The 23,033-nt window shown below is 38.8% G+C and overlaps 1 protein-coding gene across 1 annotated transcript; it reads right to left on the reverse strand.

Moving 5' to 3' along the window:
* Positions 1-1,098: 1,098 nt before the first annotated feature.
* LOC103531467 (rap1 GTPase-GDP dissociation stimulator 1) lies at positions 1,099-17,788 on the reverse strand. The gene is made up of 10 exons (XM_030453415.1): positions 17,668-17,788; positions 15,756-15,884; positions 14,416-14,541; positions 13,682-13,825; positions 10,370-10,504; positions 7,085-7,210; positions 4,393-4,532; positions 3,401-3,527; positions 2,427-2,555; positions 1,099-1,232 (listed from the first exon to the last, which is right to left on the reverse strand). The coding sequence occupies exons 1-10, from the start codon at positions 17,786-17,788 to the stop codon at positions 1,099-1,101; spliced, it is 1,311 nt and encodes a 436-aa protein (XP_030309275.1).
* Positions 17,789-23,033: the final 5,245 nt, after the last annotated feature.

Below are 23,033 nucleotides of genomic sequence, written 5' to 3' on the forward strand. Positions count from 1 at the left end.
AATTTTGTTGCTGCCTAAAAAAAAAAAAGGCATTGTTCCATAGCATTTCAGTATCTACCACTATAGGATTTTGAATTTGATTTTCTAGGTCCTGGATAATGCTGTGACTTGGCAACCTGCTCACAACTGCTTCAGAAGTTCCCATAAGAACAAGCTGTGCAATAGATCCTGTTCTTATTTTCTTTTTTTTTTAAATCATGTGACCATTTTCAAAAGGAAAAGTTCCTGTAGAAGTGTTCAGACACATTTGTTTTACTACAGTTTTTAGTTATGTAGTTAAACCCAGGTTCTTTTACTTGTGATAATGAAATGAAATGCCATCTGCTTCCAAATACTCACACGTGCCCACTTGTAATTTCTAACTAGCTTTATTTTGTATTGTGTCTAAGCACAGTATAGATATTGACTTCATTTTCCTGTAAACTTTGTTTCTACTGAATCTCAGTTCAGGTTACAAGAGCTGCAGCTGAAATTAGGACAAGATTGTGACCTCAGATACTTGGGACTATAACTTGTGATGCTAGCAGGTAAAAACTCAGAGATGAGCCTTAAAATTGGAAATAAAAGAGGGGGAGTGACTTAAAGGTACAGTTTTGTGGTGGTTTTGATGTTTTTTATTAGCAGCTGGGCTCAGATAACGTGCAGAAGTTGAAAGAGCCCTTTGCATTGTTTAAGCTAAAGCTTTCATCTAATGGAAACCCCCATTTTTTCAGGTGGGATGATACAACCTTGAGACTTTTTTCATGATGACTTCCATGAGTATAATAAAGTTGCAAGTGATGTCCTGATCTGACAAAACCAAGTAACTTAAAAATGTATTACAGAATGCCTCATGCTGCTTATGTGATGCTTTCCAAGACCACTTGCTGGCCAGGGCTCATTGGTACTGCTGTGTGTTAGGAGCAGCAGTGATGGAAATCATTGAGCACATGAGTTTGGTTTTGCATGTACAGCTTTAAAAGTGCAGGAGCTGTGCCTGGGCTGTAGTGATGTTGGTTATGCAGCAACATGACAAATGCAGTTTAGGGTTGGCAAAGCTGGTGTTTTATTGCCTTTGCCTCAGCAGTGGTGCAGGGTTGGTGTGAGGAAGAGGGGGGGTTAGTGGGGTCTCTCTCCTCTCAAAAGCTGTAAAGTCATGGCAGCCTCCTTGACCACGTTTGCATTGCTGTGGCTGCAGAGTTGTTCAAGGGTTTCCTTAATCTTGTCCTCTTCTATTTCTTGTCTCAGGTCACCTAAACAGGAGATGAAATGCTGACTTTTAGTGACATGCTGTGGCATAATGGCTCCCAATAGCTGTTGAAAGATAGAAGTTTGGAGTACTTGCTGTTTCAAGTGAGCTGCTTTAAATACATTTCTCAATAGATACCCTTTCAGCTGCTGGAAGTACTGAACATGTTAAGAACTTTCTCTTCCATTTGATTTCCAAGAACTGATTGAATAGAAGCACTTTGAAAATATAATACAGGGCAGTCCCAGCATTTTTTGGCCTATATGGTTTTTTTTTTAACCTTTTATATTGCTAAGACTCTTAAGTGTTACAGTTAGTTTATGAAGTGCTTAGTTTACACAAAAGTCTTACAGAACATATCTGTGTCAATACTCTGTAGTGGCACTGAAAGATGAAACTTCTTATCCCTGTTCCTATATCTGTGTGGCTACAGGAAAAAAAAATACTGTAGTATCTAGCTTCTCTGTCTATATGGGGAGGCTCCAGGATTTGGGAGTCAGCTCTTCTTATGGTGGATCCTTGCCTGAGTGCAAAAGTTATTTTCTGTTTGTGATTCATGTATTAAGAGATGAGAAACCAGCACGAGATCTTTGGACTCTTGTTTTCAGGGTGGTTGTTCTCAGTGTCACACATCCAGTAAGAGTCAGATCTTGCTCAAAACATTTAAAGCCTTCCCTAACTATGAAATGAGAGAAATGGAAATCATCTCCTTCATCTGTTCTACTAAAAGTTACTGTGCAAAGGCAGTATTGCAAAAATTGCTGTTTTCTCAGCTTCTGCTTTACTTAGGGCATAGGCAGAATGAGTGTGTGCCTGTGCAAGATGATACTGTTTCTTTGAACAGAAAAAGGCTGTGACTTATACAGCACCTGAGACTGCCAGATATCTGTATATATATCTAAAGATATCTGTATATATATCTAAAGATACAAGGCTCTAATTTGGTGTTTTAGGACTTGATTATGCCACTGACCCACTGGAATAAAGCCATCGTTTTTTTTTTATTCAACTGATGGATTAATCAACTTCTTTTAAAGGAGCTTCTTGGCTGGGATGTTTAGTCATCCCTAAAAAATGAACCTCTTTAATATCCTTTACTTCTCACTGACTGCAACGTCATTAGTAGCACATTTCAGTAATGCTTGAATTTTCATCAAATGTCCATCCTTTCATCACAGACAAGTGAAAATGAAGTTACCTGAATTAAGAAGACTGCACAAAAGACCCAATGAATTACATTTCACCTCAGGACTTGTATTATCATCTTGTAGAAGTTTGTGTAAGCTTTGAACTAGCTGTGATTCCTTAAAAGATTCTTCAAGGGTATCTGAAAAAAAATAAAATATTTGAACTGTTAACTGAAAAGAATCTAGAAAGTGAACGTGCTTGCTTTTTGAAAATAAACTTCCTGACTGGCTTCATTTGAAGTTTGCTACCCAGGGATTTCTTGGGCACCTTTATTTTGTACTGGAGAATTTCTGTATTATTTTCTGTATAGTGTTTTTTCACTGGCCTCATTCTGGAAGACAAAACTTGTATACTGTAGATGTCTGTGGTGGTTGTCTTTAAATGGAGAGCTGTTTACAAATGTTATCAGTCATACAGGAAAAATCAGAAAAAAAAACCCCAACATTGAATCTCTTTGAACATCACCTCAGGAAAAGTATTTCATCGTTGTGCTTCTCACACTTCATTTGCAGCTTCTGCAAGACCCTTCTATCAATGCTTCTGCTTTATTCTCTCCTGCATTGAAATACATCTGTATTTCATCCATTATTAGTCTTCATTGACCATTCAAGTTTATAATATGTCTCTAATGTCTTAATTTAAACTTTCTCATATTTTCCAATAATCTTCATCACCTTTACTTCACTTGTAGTTTTTTATTTGTGTAGGTTTCCAGCATCATACTGTGCTGGTCAACAGATGATGCCTGTCAAGGCAGCTTGATCACTTGACTCTACCCTGAATGAAAAAATCCTTGGGCAATTCCTGGTGCCTTTTGCTTTTTTGGTCTGGATGACTGACCTCTTATTTCATGCTGAAGAATTAAATCTACACAAGAAAAATTTTTTTTTCTTTTTCTTACATGTTATGTAGAAGTAATAGCATGGCAACATTTCCTAATAATTGAGGATGGTGCACACACAACTGCTTTTAGGAGAAAAATACCTAAATCAATTGCAGATGCTGTTGTCAGGGCATTCAGAGCCTCATTCTGTGTGGCAGCGTGGTTGCTTGTTGTCATGGAAACCAGATGCTTCACTCCTTGTGCCTCCTGGATGGCTTTGACCACTTCCTGTTAAAGTAAAGGCAAAATATCTCTGATGGAAAGCTGACTTCAGAATGAAGTTGAAAGAAGAAAGAAATGAGGCTGTACTTTTCAGTCTTTGAATAGATGGAAATAATTTGCCTGCTGCAGTGCAAACTGATGATATTTGGAGGCTAGAGATAACATTTCTTTTGGCACTGATCACACATGTCTGCCTAGTGCTGGTCAAATTGATTATGGAGTGTCAGTACTTAAAATTATGGATATCCATACCTATAAGATAAAAATAGATGCATTTTTGTCTTAAGAGTTGGATTTTGACCTTATTCCAGCCTTTCATTTCAAGCCTTCAAACTAGCAAAGATAAACTTTAATTATAGAAGCCTGTGCAGGTAGTATCTACTTCTAATCACTGCCTCAAAGCAAAGCATGGTTGGGATGCATGCTTTTAATAACATGATTCCAAGAAACAGAAACCTGCCCTAATATGCCAGCAGATAGAACACCAGGTTCATCCACCACTACGAAGATAACTGGGCTTTAATCTGAGAACTGGCAGGTGGGAGTTATCTTTGCCATTTTAATTTGTCACGTGTAAATAGTATTTATGGATATAGAAGAGCTTTATCTTCTTACCATCTGCTAAGCTTTATTCAAGCAGGGTAAAAGTTGGTGAGTGACAGGAGCCCTGTTGCTTGTTTCTATGCAATATCTGTGGCTGCTTTTCTGGTCCTTGTTGGTACTGAGACTAGAGGGGTTTTCACTGTGAACTTCCATGTATTAATGATAAACCTCTATGTGCTGTTTAACATTAACCCTATAGCTATATGGTCAAACTTCCAAAATACTTGAAGGCCAATGCAGGAACATACCAGACCAGCAGCTCTCCTACCTGGGATCTGTTGTGACTCAGGATGGATGCCAGCAGCCTGTTTGCTTCCCCATGGACACCCGTGTGGTCTGCACCACTGCACCACTGGACCAGTCTGTGGAGCAGCACAGGGTCCTGACCCAAAATTTCAGCTGTGTCAGCTGGAGAGAAAAACAGCATCAAGAGACATTCAAAATCAGGCTTTTCACTCTTTCTGCCACACAAATGAATGTAGAAGTAGTCATGATTGAGCTCAGTATCCTTTCAGAGCTGTAACTAAAGCACAGGGCTTCTGAGGGGTCTTGGAAATCTTTACCTGAGCAATGCAGTCGTGTTAGGGCAACTCTTGGAGGTAAAGAACAAAGTAAGCTGTTCTGCTAGACACTTCCTTTTTAAGAGGCTGCTGAAGCAGGGCTTAAAATGAACAGCTTCATGTCTTTGGAAGCAAATACTCTGCTGCATTTGCTATTTGAGCCTTGCGCAAATGTGGTTGTGAACTCTTTGGAAGCTATTCTGGTTTCAGTGTTCCCAGCAATGGTGATAATTACTCTTGGCAGCATGTGGGACACCAGGACATTGTACAGAATTGCAGCACGTCTGTAATTGCACTTCTTGTCTTTTGAACATGAATTGAAGTCTTGGGCATCAAGAAAACTTTGCACACAGCTTGAAAGAGCCTCTAATTTGTCATCTCTGTTTCAGGAGCACTGTCTCAAGACTTGCTGGAATTACTGATCTCTCTGGTTGGGAGGTGGGACCATCAATGCCAAGTGTACATTCCTTACAGTCTAGGAGCTGTTCCTAGTCATTCAAAACAGTTCCAAGTCTGGAAAAAAGGTAACTTGGGAGGTCCTTCCTCTGTTGGAAGTAAATTCAGAAAGGGAAAAATGCGGGGAGAAGTTTTTGTGCTTTTAAAATAGGGGGAAGTTTGTCTCTTGAAGCTTTGCCAAAGTAAAAACTTGTGGAAGAATCTGTGTTGACACCTGGAACAGAAGGTACAGGTTTGGCTGATGGGGCCTCACTCTGCTTCTGTTTCTTTACCTGTCCCTTGTGTTGATTTGTTTTGAGATAATCTGCAAAGGGTCAAAGAATATCCACCAGAGGGTCAGTGTCAATAAACACCATGGTTGCTCAGGATACTTTGCAGACAGCATAAATCAACCTAAGCACTATTTTTGAGAGGGAGGTGAGGAAGGACAGACACTTCCTTCTTTTTTTATTTGTCCAGTACACTAAGGAACAATCTGTAGGTCAAAATACCACAAGGAATCTGGGTGCTTTAAGCCTGGTTGAACATGTTTGCTTTGAGATGTGTGCCCAGTGAGTATCAAAGTAATGAATTAATAGTAGATAATGCAATTAACTAATGTAGTGTGGGCTTCTTAGTAGGTGTGGATTTGTGAGAGTTTCAGGCTGAGTTAATTAAAGGCAATGTTAGCTCAGGGGTAGACAGAATAGAAAGCAATCAAAGCTGGAAAAATTGTGCTCCTAGATAGGAATGAGTAAACCCTGAATAATCTATGTCTCCTTTTCTTCTCTACACTTTGATAACTATTGTTTCAAATTCAGAAGTTGTGCCAAATTATGTCTTCATAGTAGGGCTAGCAAATAACATTGTTAAACAAAAAGGCAAATTCAATGTTTGATAGTTTAAATCTGTATTATTCTGATTGTCTCAATTCTAAAAGGTAACTGGTGTCTCCCCTGTCACAATTCAGATACAACCAGAGGGGTGACCTTCTTGGGTCTTCCCTCAAAGATTGAGAAGAGGAGGATAGGTTCCTCTACGTCTTGCCATGTCCATTCCCTACTGTGGTGAATATGAGTTAAAGCAGCTTTTTTCCTGGACTGGAGTCAGTACAAGTTGATGAGTACTAGAAGTAATTTTTATATCACACATTCATTTGAAAAAGGATGCAAGTAGCTGCATATCAAAGTGGTGTCTGCAGTGGTGCAAATGAGTGGAGCATAGAACTGTAGGACAATGAGGGTCTTTTTTCCATTTTAACTAATGAATTTGTAACTGGAATTGTTTTGTACCAGCTGTAAGTACCCATTGCAGAATACCTTGATTCTGCTTTTGGCCTATTTCTTGTTAATTCCTGCACCTCACAGTGGTCTGAACTGATCAGTGTTCTGGAGCAGGTGCTCTGGTGTTCCGAAAGAACTGGACCACTTTTATCATAAAAAAAAACAAATCTAAAACCCCAAACTATTTCAACATGAAAAGTAAATTTACTGTTTGAGCCATCTCAGCACAATCGAGATGGGAATATGCATAGTTTGTGTGAGTGGTAGAAGCTAATTTATCCTTCCTCTCTCCACCTCAGCTCCCTTTGATCCTTTTTGTTCTCAAATTTGTCAGCTATATTTTGGCACTGTAAATCCTTAGGCTCACTCTTTTCCTGACTGTTTTCATGCCTTGTTGATTTATCTCTGGTGGAAAACGCCTTCCTTTTAAGCCCTTGCTTTCTCACCAACTACTTGCAGATTCTTCCATGTGGTTTGTTTCTCATCTGCCTCTGAGGCTGACAGGGTCAGTATGGAAGGCTGGCAGCCTCTGGCAGTCATCTCTGTTGGAAGCTTTCCAGATTGAGTGGAATTAGGTTAGCAGGACACTGTGTCTGTGTTCTCCTTGCACATCCTGTGTCTTGCCAGGGCTAAGGGAGGAGGGGAGGTATAGTTACATCAGTAAACATCAGCAATCACCTACCTTGACCATCTGCTAACATCCGTAGTGTTTCAAGAAGTTTAAACTGCACAGGAGGCATCTCTGACCTTACAAGTGTATGGATTCGTTCTGCCACTCCTTCCTCCAGATTTTGAACCTTGATAACAACTAGGAAAACAAAAAACAAACAAAAAAACCAACTAGCCAACCAAAAAAAGACCCCCTAAAACCGGTCAATGTGAAGCTCAGTAACTACACAAGCATATGAAAATACAGATATGACATAGCTGTTGTTCTGAATTTTATGCTCCGTTACACTCAGCAAAAGGTCCAACTTGTTAAGAGTGCTCAGAAATCAAAGGCAAGGTTCTCTGGCCCATTAGGCTCCTTTTAATTTGAGCTAAAACCTTTTTAGGAGTTTCTGTTAATGATATTTTGTTTACTTTTGATCTCAGCCCTGCCTGGAGTGAAGCACATAAGGTAGTAAAACATAGCATTCTTGTTTCTTTTCTTTTTTTATAGTTGTACTAGATTATCCATCCACTTGCCCACAGACAGGAGCAAGCATTTCCTGTGCTTGCTCATCTTAACTGTGTGGCAGAAGTGATTTACATAGCCATATTTCCTGAGAATTAATTTTCTTTCTGTATTTGGGCTCACTGATCCTCTATTCGTGCTTTTCTCTCCTAATTCTTGTGTCTGCTCCAGTTGTTGGCTCAGTAATCCCTGGTGATAATCAGAAGCTTGTCTAGGAGTCTTAAATGCTGCTTAACTGTGCTACCAAAAGCTGCTTCCTCCAGAGGAATTTTCCTCCTCTCTTCTGAATGGCTTTTTCTGAGGGGAAGGAATGACAGGACAGTGAAACTGGGAAGATAACTCTTACACTGCACCCCTCTGTTGGGCAGATAGAGAGCAGACACTGTTAACTAATTTGCTCTTAATGTCTTTGTTTCAGTGGCAGAGAGTGATTCCAGTCACTGAAGCATAATGACTTTTTCCCAATTTTTTAATATAAACCTGTTCTCTTTTCAGGCCATTACTTGAATTAACTGAAGACAACTGCTGTGCCCGTTTGCGAGTGTTGAACCATATTTAATTTCTGTTTTATGATTTATTTGGATTTTCACTCAGTTTTGTTTTGGTTTGTTGTCTTTTCCCAGGTAGCAGACTGTGTAAATTGTTGAAAGTGATAGACTTGGTGTATTTCTGGAAGTGATGTATTAGTGGGATGGAATGTCTTAAAGCTTTCATATCCTGATATATTTTTAAGTTGATGAGGAAAGCACAGTCCATGAATAACATTTGAAGTACTATACATTGCCAACACACTTGGGAAGATCAGTAATAGTTTGCAATAGGAGTTGAACAGAATACATAACCAGAGCAGACTCAATATATTAGGTTGTATTGAGACATTGATGCTTTATAATTCGTAGGTGAGCTTTTAAAAGTACAACTTCAAAGAACTGAAATGATCTTCTGTTGCTATGTATTGCAGGAAGTGACAGAGGGATGAAGTTGTAGGTTGCAACCATGTTTTTCTGGAGTTTTGGATCTGATATTTGCAAGGTCATCTTTATTCTTTGCGTTGTTAAGGAACTCCCAAGGAGTGCATGGGCTTGGCATTGACAAAAGTGGTGTTTGGTGAGGAATAGGTTCTGTTGTATTCTAGATTGTGATCATCTCTGCTTGTTGTCAAGGGAAACAACATCAAAATTGCTATCTTAACAATGAGATTAATTTGTATTCTTGCTGCTTGTAAAAATTAAATCCTATTGTACATACTGCAGGAGTGAAGTCAATAAGAACTAGGCACTGGACACCCCTACATGTACAGGAAAAATTCACCTTGCCATTATAAAAAAGAGTTATATTTTGCCTATGAAATTACTCTCCTAATTTCAGCTGCACAGCTTTCCATGATTTTTTATGATTATCTTTCAATAGCTTTGTGCTGGGTTGTAACTTGATTGAAATACTGCATACTCTTAGCACCAAAAAGCAATTTGCATTGGCCTCTATCTGCTGATGTCAGTGGTGGCAGAAAATCTCTTTACAGAGAAATAAAACATACAGAGAAGCAGCAAGGAACTTAAGGTGTGAAATGTGTCTATTAAAATACTGAATAGACAGACATGTCTGGCTATTATCATCCAGATAGTGTGATAATACTGTGAGCCAAACCAAATAAATTACTTGAGAACTTAACAAAAATAAGTTGAGAGAAACAGGTGATCTTCTGAAGAGTGCTCTCTGCAAGAATGAATGTGTATCAGGCTTTAAAAAGTGGAGGCAGAGTAGCAACTAGTATATTATCCAACCTAACATTCTGTATTCTAGGCCTGTAAAAGCAATGATAATGCAGAAAACTGTTAAACCAAGCATGCTGTCTGGCTTGCACAATAAAGTCACCAGACAACTTCAGTTCTTTTATTTCTAGAAAATCGTGTTGGTGTCGCGTTGCTCTTCCCCAGAGTACCAGACAGCAGTGTAAGGACTCTGTTGCAAGGTGCTGTACTGTGAAGTCTCTAGAAAAACATTTTTGGCCTGAATTGCACTTTAGTATGAAAGCAATGAGGTTGAGATGAGAAGCAGTACAAACTTCTGAAAGAAAGATCACAGTCATAGAATCTTGTGGGTTGGAAGGGACCTTTAAAGGTCATCCAGTCCACCCCCTCCAGTGAGGAGGGACATCTTCAACAAGCTCAGGTTGCTCAGAACCCCATCTAACCTGAAATGTTGGCAGGGATGGGCCATCTACCACCTCTCTGAGCAACCTGTTCCCAGTGTTTCACCACTGTAAAAAATGTCTTCCTTATATCTACCCTCTAAATCTACCCTCTCCTAGTTTAAAACCATTACTCCTATCACAACAGGCCCTGCTAAAAAGTCTGTCCCAATCTTTCTTACACTCCCCCTTTAATTTTTGTAATTTTTAAGTGTGTTACAAAGGCAAAATTTGCAGTGTGTGTTGGCTCTATAGAAGAGGAGCAGATTGATGAAACCCCTACCAGCTGTGATGTGGTGGCTCCACCCAATATACACTCTGTATATTAAACTATAAACCCTGTGCTGCATTTTTATCTTAACTGCTGCAAGCTGTTAATATAACACATTATTATATTTAGATATATAGATGAGAAGATTATATAGATGAGAAGTCCTGATGAATTATTTAAAAATATGTCTCTGCAGGGGGGAAAAAGTTCAATTGCCCCTCAAGGTACACGGGACTGGAATTGATGACTTGAACAGAGCTGAACAGATCTCCATTCATGTGACCTATCTTTGCAAAGACTCAGAGTAAGTTTTCTTCAAACTCTGTACCTGGAATAGCAAGGTTTTGAAGTGCACTGAGTGCAGCTTGTTGAACAGAGACATCTTCACTCTCTGCATGTTTCTGCAAAAGATCCACAAGCTGATGTATGACTCCCAGCTGCACCATTCGTACACAGTTGCCATCTGAAGAAAGAGGGAAAAGCAAGCAGGTGAGAGAGATAAGAAACAACAACAGGTATTAGTTGTGTGAAGTGATAATTCTGGGGGTCATCACCTTCACTTTTTTCATGTTGATAAGATTGAAAGTTTAGTTTTTGCATTGTTTTTTAGTCTCCAACTCCCCAGAGGTAGGTGGACATCAGCCACCTCTGAACTAATGCAAAGACACCATCTAGAAAAGCTTAGCTTGAGAGCCTTCTAGGGTCAGTCTCTGTGAAATTCAAGATCATATATTCTCCAGTTATTTTCTTCCTTGGTAATGCTTTATTTTTGTGGTAGAAAACTGGTGGAAAATTTCCATTCCTCCACAGAATAGCTTTATTCAGTGTTGCTGTTCTGCTGGTTTAAGAAACGATTGTGAGACCGAGGATCTTATCCAGCAGTGGTGAGTCTGATTGCTAGTTTTGTACTGCTGTTACTCCTCGTAGTCAGTCAAACAATTTGTCACTAAAATAACCAGCCCTAGCTTTTTCTTAACTATTTTGAGAAACCCAATTTATGAAATGAGAAGTCAAATTGTGTTCCACTCAGATGAAGCCAGGAAAATGTAAGTCGACCTAGAGATTCCTGGTCCATTTAATGCTGGTGAAAGAGCAGATTTGTACCTTCCAAAGAGGTACCATTTTGCCCAGCATGTGCTCTGCAATATTTTGTCAGTGCATGCTTATATCTCTCACTGAGAATTTGCTCTGCAGAGGTGACAATTATCAATTATCAGAAGGTCCTTAGCTCACCTTTACTGGAAATAAAGAAGTCTTCCTCTGAACAACAAAAGGAAACCCTTTGTAATATGTCCTGCATTCTTGAAGGGAGTGTTTTGAAGATGCCATCTGGCAAGTAGTTGTATTTTATGTTATGCAGTGTATTATACTGCTAGGTAAGCATATCAGTCAACACTGCTTTAATCCTGTGGTGTTCCCAGGGGAATTCTGATTGTTGAGATGTGGCAAAACAAAGCAAAAACCATATAGGAAGACCACATCTTTTGTCTGTTAGACAATTACTTGTGGAAGTATATAGACTTCATACAACTACAGGTTTTTGCCAGAATTAGCTTTATGTGCTGCTTGTGGTACTAACTTCATGCCTCATATGGGCAGACTTCTAATTTTTTTGTGTATGACACTTCAAAATGGCTCTAGTAATTTTAACCCCTTTTGCTGATTTTAATGTCTTTTAATGCCTACTGTTACTTTAATCTTAGCATTTTAGTAAGTAGCATATTTTCCCCCATGTCACTATGTGTTAAATAAGAATTTGTCAAATGTGTTTAAAATGGAAGTAGATATTTTCATGAGAGAATTGTCAGTCTGTTGAAATTCTTCTCATGCAAAAATCTTTCAATACCAAGTCATGCATACATTCTTTAAAGCTGATCTTTTTCCTTGTGGTTCCTCAAATGTTCTCTTGCCCGATCCTAATCTTTGGTGATCAAAGTATGTGGAAAATTTCCCAGTCCTCTTTAGGAGTAGATTCTCTAGGAATAGACCATCTCCTTTGGTCTGAGAAAATTCTACAGGCAAAACCCTTTGATCTTCATATAGACTACCCTTAATTGAACTTCATTTTCCTCCTGCCCCCACCTTTCACACTAAAGAACAGAAGAATATTTTTTTTTTTTCTCTCTTGTAGTAAAGTGCAAATAGGCAGAACCCATTAGTGGTTGTCTTGCTTTGATTGTTGCAGAGCTTCAAATTGGTTCTCTCTCCTATGGATTTTTGCTTGGATAGCAGCAAAACCTTCAATTTAATGGCTCATAGTTAAAGTTTGATAGGAACAGCCACTTTGATAGCTGCAAAAGCTGTCTGTCATCTTTTCAGTGCCTCAGAAATCATTTGATGCTGAAATCAGATGTCCATAGGGGTTTTTTTTTCTCTTAGATTAAAGGCTGTCCATACATCAGTGGTACATACTGGGGCCTGAAAGGGATTATTCACTTTTTAGACAAGAAAAATCTAATGGGGTTCTGGGGGAGATGGAGGGAGAAGAGCAAGTGACAAAGCAAGCCATTCAACTGAATAAATTGAAGACGGCCAGTTTAAAGGCACCAAGGGCATTTCTGTGGCCTCTGTGGAGCTCTGGTTCACAATGGCTGATTCAGGGCAAGGTATAAGACAAGGAAGAAAGGGAGTCGAGAAAGGAAGTGGGGGTGGGGGTGTGGTGATGTGTGTGTGATAGTTTACGTAAAGAAAAAACCCCAAAACAAAGTCTCATCTTCTTTTATGATAGTTAAGCTTATATTAATGCAGGAAGTTGAGCAATGTTTAAAAAGCTCCTTTTTGTTAATTGAGTTTGAACCCAGTACAGCAGCTGTCAGTGAGAAAGGAGAGAACATGGAGGGTATCTTCTTCAGTCTGATTCAGCACAGCATGTCTTCCAGGAGTCTGAGAGTCCCTCTGTTTCTCTCTGCATAGTGTTAAGGCATGTTGGTTTCTATAACAGGAATGTGTGATAGATAAAATGGCTTATCTGTAGAGTTCATCCCTCCTCCCCTCCCCTCTCATGTGTCTGAGTAACCTTCTGTTCCTAAAAGTGACTTAAAACCTAAACCAACATAAAAATAATGCAATTTTAAAGTATATAACAAGTATTTACCATGAAGCATTTCCAGAGTCTCCACTCTAATAGTGTTTGACTTGGGGGGGGAAAAAAATAAAGGTGTGAAAGCTTGCATACCTGATGACCCCATTTTTCACAGTTCTGTCTATCAAACGACTTCAATATCATTAGCACCTGTAACTTAGAGGCATGCAATTCTCCAGTCTGCAGAAAAGCAAGAGATGTTACTGTTTCAGAGAAATGGGGTGTGAGCTGACAGCCACAGGCAGAGCTACTGTGGCTTGGAGTGCTTTGTGTTGGTGTTCTGTGCAGGAGCAGCCACGGTGGTGGATGACTTGAGGCAAGGTATGCAAATGCTTGAAAGGATAATGGCAACATAAGCACTAGGTTCCTGGAAAAAGTGAAAAAGTGTGGTGTCTGAGGATAATCCCCTTAGGATAATGAAACAGGTTGGGAACGTGTCCCTGTGAAGGAAATTAAGGCAGTGATGAAAGCAACAGCAGGTAGGAACTCTCCTCTGCTAAGGGGACTTTCTGACATTATTTCTCAATATATCTGGACTGTCAGTATGCCCTGTTTTACCTCCAAGAAGCAGGGAGACAATGAGATCTGATGCAGCCTTCACAATGCACGTGTCCTCAGCTTGTGAACTGCACTGGAGCCTCAGCAGGATCTCGGACAGTGCTTCTTGCACGCCTGCCTCCACCAGCTGCACTTTCAGAGCATCTGTGGGGATCACAGTAAAAGCACACTAAAGCTCCTTGGGTCTTTGAAGTGCTTCAAACTAGGAAGTTAAATCCTTGAACTTCAGCCAGTCTTTTTCTTTTCAGGTGAAGTAACTGTTTTGGATTTTTTTTGAAATGGTTATTCTGGTAGCAGGATAACACCAAGGCAGATTGAGCAAAGGCACAAAGATCTGCACTGATCTTTGACATTTCTTTTATTATCAGTCTTGAGTTTTCATTTCTTTATAGTCCGTACCAGGCACCTAGATATTTTAGTGGACTCTTCTCAGTGCTTATTACAACACTGCTTAGATAACATGTGTGATATTTAGTTGTAATTTTTAAATAAAAAATAATCTTTCCAATCTGCTTTCCTGTTCCACACTAATTCTCTATGGTGTTTTCCTGCCATTTCAGGAATCCACCAGAATAGAGAGGAATGCTACTCTCCTCCCTCCTTTTCTTTGTTGCTCACCTGTGAAGCTTCAAAGTCTTGCTCAGGCCAGGATTTCATATAGTTTTATGGCAAACTCAAGCTAAGTACCAGTACACTGTCTCCCCTGATTCTCCCAAGCTGAAAAGGAGCCTTACCATTTTCTGCAAGTGCTTGCAGGATCTCAAAGACCATTTCTAACCTCTCATGGTTCCTTGCTCTTCTCAGTTGTTTCACCAGCTGTTCAGCAACTTTGGTCTTGCTGAGAGCTTCCTTGGCTGTATCTGTGTATATGATGAAGTCAGGTTTTTCAATGTTTGATTAAATGTTAAAAAGCATATCTCTGTGTAATCTGAAGGGGTTAGACACTACTTGGTTTCTGAGGGCTTTTTCTGGTTTTTTAGAAGCTTCTGTCCCTCTGGACAGCACTGAAGCAGTAAATCTCTACTCCACACCTTCTTCCCCCTGCCTCTTTCTTTAAAACTGTTTTAATGTAATCTCTGTAGCAGTGATATTAGCTGCCAAAGTAATCCTGGCTTAATTCCACTGACTCTTCTAAATCCATCTGTAGTATGATTTATTTAATTTATCAAATTGGCACAGGCCAGTTTGCTGTGGTAGCATATTTTCTGCTTTGATTGGAATGTTCCAGTCTTTCTGGGATCCTAAATAGCTACAAGGTGTATGTTAACAGAGATCAGATTTTTTTTTTAATTTTTTCTTTTTTTTAAAACTTGCCTTCTCTCTTGCATAGAACACATTTGGATGAAATGTGGTATTAAGTAATATGAGAGATCTAGCAAGGACAGACCTTAGAGGATGATGTGACAGTGTGATACCATACCCCCTTCCCTGCCTGTCCCCCTGCATGCAGGAAGCAGTAGATAAAATTGTAGCCAGACTGTATATAAAGCATTTTAATATATCTTTACTTGGTCTTTTTCCCATCACCACTTACACCTTGTGTAAACCAAGGCAGATGTATTTTTAATCAGTGGAGATGCCTTTGGTTTGGAAATTGTGTAAATGAAAAGGGAAGCTGCTTCACTAAGGTATGTAAACTTAGTTATTACATAGAAATAAATATTAAATAAATAAGTTTTTAATGTGCTGTATCTGAAGTAGGTGACACTGTCAATTTACCACATAAAGTTATGCCCTCTCTCTTTTTTCTGGATCAAAAGCTGCTTATTAATTCTTTTAGCATAGTTCCAGCAACTGGTGGTACCCTAGGAAAGAGTAGTTACTTCTCCAATACAGATACTGTGGCCAGTCCCTGATTAGATAGCAGCATAGTGTTTACAAAGAAAAATCTGAAATAAACATAAGACAAAAAAAAACCCCACCTTCTTCAAATAACCTAATGAAAAACAAACCCCCACAAAAAAAACCCCAAAAATGAAACAAAGAAAAGCCCACAAGCCTGTGAGTGTTCTGCAGGGAAAGATAATTACAGGGTGAAGATATTTTGCTCCAAGACACAAAACCAGTTACTTACCAAGGTCTGCAAGATTGCATAAGGCCAACAGATCAACGTGGATAAGGGGCTCACTCTCTGCATAATCAGTGAGTATTCTGACCAGTGATGTGATGACTCCTACCTTCACCAGCTCTTCCTGAAGATCCCCTGGTAACAGGGAGCATAAAAGTTCAAGGTTATTAAAGAAGGACCCATTAAGCTAGTGAAAAGGGTCCAGCTGAGGTGTTTTGCAGCAAGATAACCTGGGTCTTTCTCACACTGTTGGAATTCCTGCAGCTTTTGTGCTGTGGGTTGAGGCTGCTGTGTGTGAGGGGATGAAATGCAGGTTCAGGACAGACTTTTGCTGAACCTCCTGGTTCTACTTTGACTTGAGGAACGAAGCCATTGTAAAAATATATAAGGGCAGTTGTCTGAGCATCTCTACTGCTAGCACAGCTTCTAAAGTCAGTTCTGAGGGACTGTATGTCTTGCTGTATATCTGAAAATTGAGTGAGGAGCTGACAGCTGGTTTATTTCTCTCAGAAGAATGAGAATTTCAGCCTTATTATTATATGGCTTCTTTTGTTCTGAAGGGTTTGGAGATGGAGGGGGCAGGAAACCCAAGAGAAAGCACAGTCTAATGACAGCTTTGCTTTCAGGGATCAACAGTGCTGAAATATTCTGCATATGGCCTACCCATGCTTTTTGCATGTTAGAATAATGGTTCTTTTTTTGCTTCTTACAAAATAATTCCTTGTAAAACAAGACACTGTACCAATACCTGGGCTGTTATATCACTGAGAGGCAGATTGCTTTAAAATCAATATAGAGGAATCTTCCTCTTCCGTTTTTTTTTTTTTTAGTTGATCAGCACATAGGGATTCTTGGGTGACTTCAAGGTACTTTGGAATTTTTATAGGCCTAGCAAAGTCCTCAGGCAGGTGTAAATTAATGTGACTTAAGGGAAGTGAGCAAAATACAATAAATAAATACAAAAATTATTTTGGTCCTGGCCCTAGTCTACTAACTACAGTTGTCTCCACCCACATGCAGAATTGCTGAGGAAAACACTGAAAATATTCTTTTTTGTAGTTTGCTTTGTAATGAATAAAAGTTTAATATCTAAAATGATCTTAAAAACAGCCCTGTGTTGAGCTAGACTGCAACTTGGATGACACCACGTATGACAGACACCAGAAAGTGTCTAGGTACTAATGTGGCATATGTGTTTGTAATCTAACCAGGGAATCCCCAAAGTTCATTTTTCTACAATGTATTTATTGCTGGTTTAGTATTAGAAATTCTTAAAGCTTGTATCTCATATTCACAAGTCCTACTGTCAAACCTATGCTGAGCCTGTCTTCTGGCAGGAGCAAAGCAGATTTGCAGTAGTGCTGGTGTACCAGCAGGCATGCTGGTGTCCTGACTTTGTGGAAAAATCTGGAGCACAAAGATCTATATGCAAACAGCAGCCCTCAGAGAAGGCTGTTCCTTGCATAGATAAACATCTGGGTATTTTTTAGAGTCTGTTTTTTTTCTGACACACTTTTTAAACAAGTGCTTTGCTTCATGGATGCTGTAATTACTTTGAAAGGAGACAAAACCATTTAGGATTTGAGCCTAAGGCAATGTTGCAAAACTGAGTAAGATAAATATGAGGCTCTGCTAGTGGCAGAGCAGTTCTGACAAATAGGTGTCACCTTGAAGTCAACAATACAGTGAAAAACACAGAGTTTAGGAGGTGTTTGATGTACATTCAGACTGGTGTCTGTGAGCTGTCTCAGCTGCATCTCTGGAGGATGTGTTTGGGTCTCATAAGAAAATGGCCCTACAGCTAGAGAAAAGAGCTGCATCTCTAGAGGATGTGCTTGGGTCTCATAAGAAAATGGCCCCACAGCCAGAGGAAATAGGAATTTCCTAGGAAATAGGATTCTCTCAGGCTGGTACTTACGGTTGTCGTAACAGATGCGGCCAATTGCTCTCCCAGCATGAAGCAACATGTCTTGGTCTGTGCTCTCCAGCAAAGGTACCAAAGTTAAAACCAAGTCTGCTTCAATACATGGTTTCTTCATTTCCTCTGTGTAGGTAAAGGAGAGGGACTATGTGGCTTTTTTGCCATTTTGAAATAAAACAATTGCAAAATGGATTGCCTATAGCTACGAAACAGAACTCAGGAGCTGAGCTCCTGTGCCATAATATGTCCTGTAGTAACACTGGAGTGCAACATACCATTCTTGACTATCTCTGAAAGCACTTGGGCTGCTTTCACTGCACATCGTGGATTGCCCTTCAGGATTTTTGCCAAATTTAGGAAGATCCCACTTTCTCTGAGTAGGCTGAAGGATTTCTGCTCTGTAATGATAAGTGTTAACAATAGGAGTTGCAGCAGTTCTGCAGGGGGTTTGTTCACATCTGCTTTGTTTCCTGGAGATCTGAGTGGGTATCTGTGGAATCCAAGCTTCTGATTTAACAAGGCTCACTCAAAGGCTGCCTAAATCCAAATATATGGGAACTATCATCTGCTTGACTGACAGCAAATGTAGTTCCAGCTGATTATTCTGCTTCATGCTGAATTGAAACACAGGTGCTAAAGCAGAGAGCAAAGCAGTTTTATTTTCTCTGACACTAAGAGGATGCTTGGATAAAGCATCGGAAGTCAGGGATTAAGATTCTGTTCCTGAGGTATGGCTCAGCAATTTGCTTCCTAGGAAGGCACAGTATCTTTTTATTGGACTTGCAATTAGAACAGCCAATTTTTTTAGCTGTTTTTCATCAAAAGTGTCCAGTGTCTTTAAGGCTGTAAATCAGCATCTGCCAGGAGATTCAAATAAATGCAGGTTTATGTCATTTCAGGAGATTGTGCAGAGACTTTAAAGACTTCCTTATAAAGAGACCAGGAACTACTTTTTAAATTCCTGACCTGATAGTGTCACCTCAGTTTAATCCTAGGAATTTGCAGTAAATAAAATACTAAATTTGGAATTTCTCTGCAGCTTCAGGTGTTTTAGCTTTATCTGGTCACAGGCAGATTTGCAAGTCTGCAGACAGAAAGGGAAACAACAAAGCAGGCTGAGGATAATTACAGGTCCAGCAGCAATCATTTCTTGTAATGCAGATTATCACCAAATAGGCCAAAACCTCCAGTGAATGCTTTCAGATTGTGCAAATGGTTAAATAGTGATCAGGAGTGATACTTAGCTGTCTTCAGTAAGAGCCAGGAGAATCCCATTCAGACTTTCAAGGATCTGATCTTCAGCTTCTGTGTCATCTCTGTAGAGCCCAAGGTATTCCAGGTGCTGGCTCAGGGTTTCTAAATGGAATGGCATGGAAATCTGTGGTGAGCCAGTATGGGAAATACTGACTTGCTAATATTTCTTTTCAGTGACAATGTCTGGCCATGAGATCATCATCTGAAGGTTCCAGATCTAAATATGCTCATGAAAGAACTCATTTAATCCAAGAGCACGAGAGGGCAGAGAATCTCAGAGAGCGTACAGCTCTTGTGCAGGTATAAATATGCAGAGATTAATTCTATCTAAAAAAAAATATAGATTAACATTACAACTCTGGAAGAGTTTGAGGTAGGGAGGAGAGAGGAATAATTAGAAAATGAAAATTAAACCTGTCACTTTATCATAAATACCTCTTTATCATAAAGATAATACTTGCAGTTCAGACAGTTTAGCATCTAATCTGATAGTGTGTAGTAGCAGGCACTGAATGAATGCAAGAAAGAAACAGATATGGTAACATGCTTCTCCCTTAGCTTCTGCCAGCCTTGGCCTTTAGGGTCATAACTGGTATTTATACAATGTATTTAATTCATATTGATGGACTTTTGTTCCATAAATTTGTTTAATTACCTATTTAATATAATTCATACTGTTTATCTCCACAGCACACTGACGTTGTTCCACAGTTTCATTGGTGTAAGAGGAAGGTACTTCCCTTTGGTTTGAAATATCTACCAAAAAGCTCAAAGCTAATGGCTTTTGGGTTTCTGTAGTGAGAGAAATGAATGATCCTTCACTATTTACCTTTTCCATGCTTGTCATGATTAGATGGATTTTTATTATATCCCTCCTTTGTAATCCTTCTGCCAATTCATTTAGTATTTACTCTACAGAAGCTTTGATAACTTGCTTTAATCTTTTTCAAGTTAGCTTTTATTCTTTATTTTTTTTTAGGTCAATATCTAGAATTTGAAAATGTTTTCAAGATCTAGGTAGACTGGGATTAAGACAGAGATTGCAATGTTTTGTTGTATATTTGAGAATATGTTTTGTGCAGCTATTCAGAATGATTTGATCTCTTCTGGATGAAGGGAGTTGATTTACACCCCACCATTATTCATAATGAGGACAGCTTTTCCCCACCTATTTCTGCATTTTTCTTCTGCAGACACTGAACCTGATGTGCTTCCTTATTTTAAGTCATACAAACTTATAATTTTTTTTTTTTCAACTTTCTTGTCATTTTTAGTTGTGAGAACTCCAAATAATCTGAAGCCTCTTTATCATTCTGTTGTTTTTAAACTGTTGATGAACATCTTGATGTTGAACCTGTTGAAAGACACAGTCTCCATCAAAAGTAATCTCTAATAATTAGGGCTCTCTTTTGTAAAAGCAGTCTTTATTCTGCCCTTCAGACTTCTGTATTTTTTTTTTTTTTTACTTTTTCTGTATTTTAACTGTATTCACCTTCTTGCCAGCTGCTTAAAAATATCTTTTTAAAAGAGAGAGGTTGAGCATTACTTGTGTCCACAGAAGTCATATAGATTCTCCTTTTTGATCATATCTGTGTTTAGTAATTCTGTGCTTCACTATGCAGAGCTGAGATTTCTGTGCTTTAATTTCCTGTGTTCCTTGCAGCTGGTTTTGTAAATTCATGCTGCTCTTGCTGCTTTCCACTCTCTTAATCCTCTGGTTTATTTAAATGGCATTCTGCATGGCATAGCTAATGCTTTGATGATTCATTTTTATATTCCTTATAAACTCTGGGGAATAACATCCAGTGCTAACAATAGGTTACCATTTATTTTATTGATTTGTTCAAAATTAATCTTCTACTTTTTCAATCTACTTCCTGAAAACAAAAAAGACATAACTGAGGTTCTTCAAATGAATATAAGGAATAATGCTGGAAAGAAATAAAGCCTGATGGTTGAAGTAGTTAACTTAGAGCAGAATATAATGTAAGGTGTTACAAAACTGTAGTAAAATAGTATTCCTACTTTACAAACAAACCTTGAAAAAAGTGAGTCTGAGTTGTGGGTTAGAAATTCTTTAGCCAGGGATTATTAATGTGTCCATTAGTTAATATGAGGTTTTAAAACAAATTACAGTGTATTAACTTAATGCATACAGGAATTTACCTCAGAGGAACCAGAAGTGTATTGAGCTGTTTTGAAGGGAGGGGAAGTAGAACATAACTAAAGGCTGTTATTGACCTTTGAGGAGAAAAATTCTTCAGCTTAAAAAATTAAAAGCAGTTATTTCAGAACAACAGTAATTTTGATTCTGTGCTTTAAGCAAGATGCCTCCTTTAGGAAAATGGCTGGATTCATCAGGTTAATGAGCTGTAATGGGTATTTTTCAGTATTTTTTGTATTTTAAGAGACTGAGGCTGTATGTGTTGATGTCCTTTGGAAAGGAATTTTAATTGAAAGTAGCTGTGTGTCTTGTTGTGACCTCTTCAAGATCATGTGCCTGGCAACAAAAGGCATAAAATTGATAGAAGATCAATGCTTTTAAGAAAAATAGATAGCTTTGGATTTTTATTAATAGGAACAAGCTGAAAACTCTTGAAATGGATACATTACAAGGATTATTGCCTTTGACCTATTTTTAAAAATAAATATTAATCACGGGTTTCCAGTTCTTCTGCCACATTCTGCTGAATATATGATTTTGTATGAGTGAAGTACATGGAGAACTCAGGGTTTTTACCAAAAAAAATTTTAAAATCACCTGAGCTACCTGTCAGTTGATTCAGTTTTGATCTTAATAGGAATGGGCAGAAGTCTATGAGTGCTTATAGAGCAATATAAAATACATTAGAAGCCTGTGAGAATGAATTATCTGCTGAACTCTGACTTCATCCTTACCAAGACATGTGTTGGCATGAAGTAACACATTTAACTTCTACTACTCTGTCCTCTAATTAGAGCAGTAATGATATTTACAACTATATTTCTAATACAGTTGGGAGTATCAAGAAAGATGAAAAGGAGACCAGAGCTCTTAAGTTGGAGGAGGTTGTTTTACAAGTTACAGGGAACAATCTACATTGCTGGTCACTCTTTAGGTTGGTATAGTAATAATTAAAAAGTCCAGATGCTTTATTATTTCTCCAGGGAACAGATCAGTAGAATAACATCCTATGCATGATGACAAAGTCCTTGTAAAATAGCTCTCTGGTTACAGTCTGTAGTGTTGGGAGATTACTACTATAAGCAGCAAAATCGACCAAGTAGCTGACTAATGAGCTATTTTTATGTCTTGCAGAAGGCAGAATTTAACTGTAACAGTATTAAAATACTGAGCCCTTTTTGCAGGGTTTTTACTTATAAAAACTTGATCAATTTAATCAACATGGGACTGATTAATCAATGCACATCGTTTTTCAGCTCTGTGCTTCTGAAGTGCAATTGAAGCAGACACTGTAAGACACCCTGACTTTAGTGGAAAGGCAATAATTATAGCAGCACACACACACAGACTGTGACTAAAATAGGTCAGAAAAAGGTATTTCTGTTGTACAGAAAATTGGGGGTTGTTGACATTTTGTTTCATACCATGCCCAAACAGAACATTGACAGGGTGGAACAAAACAGAACAATTTGTTTCAGGTTTCTTTTTCTGGGAGTTTTTTGTTTGTTTGGGGTTTTTTTGTCGGTGGTTTTTTTTTAGGTTTTTTTAGGTTTTTTTTAGGTTTTTTTAGGTTTTTTTAGGTTTTTTTAGGTGTTTTTAGGTGTTTTTAGGTGTTTTTAGGTGTTTTTAGGTGTTTTTAGGTGTTTTTAGGTGTTTTTAGGTTTTTTTCTCGGCAAACTTGCTGCTTCCCCAGCTGGTGGCTGCCTGGTGGGCTGGCCCATTGCCCAGCTGGCTGGTAGGGAAGCTGGAAAGAAGCCAGCCAGGCAAGGCAGCTGGTCAGGCAGTGGGAAGTGCCCGCCTGCCTGGCTCCTGAGGAGGGTTTTAGCAGAGTAAACATATTCTCAAAGAGTATTTTTTCTTGTTGTTGTTCTCTCGAATCAGCGTTTTTAGCAGAATATTGGTGATCAGCTGTAGTGATTCACTGGAGAAGCAGGGGAAGTGGACT

The sequence above is a fragment of the Calypte anna genome, chromosome 6 (assembly GCF_003957555.1).
Source record: "Calypte anna isolate BGI_N300 chromosome 6, bCalAnn1_v1.p, whole genome shotgun sequence".
In the NCBI taxonomy this organism is placed as follows: Eukaryota; Metazoa; Chordata; class Aves; order Apodiformes; family Trochilidae; genus Calypte; species Calypte anna.

Excerpts from the sequence above, each read along its gene's own strand:
- LOC103531467 (XM_030453415.1), bottom strand. The coding sequence starts at position 17,788 with ATGAAGAAACCATGTATTGAAGCAGACTTGGTTTTAACTTTGGTACCT. Across the intron at positions 14,542-15,755 it reads ATGCAATCTTGCAGACCTTG|ATACAGCCAAGGAAGCTCTC; the intron begins GTAAGTAACTGG and ends TCATATACACAG. Across the intron at positions 10,505-13,681 it reads TGTCTCCCTGCTTCTTGGAG|ATGGCAACTGTGTACGAATG; the intron begins GTAAAACAGGGC and ends CTCTTTCTTCAG.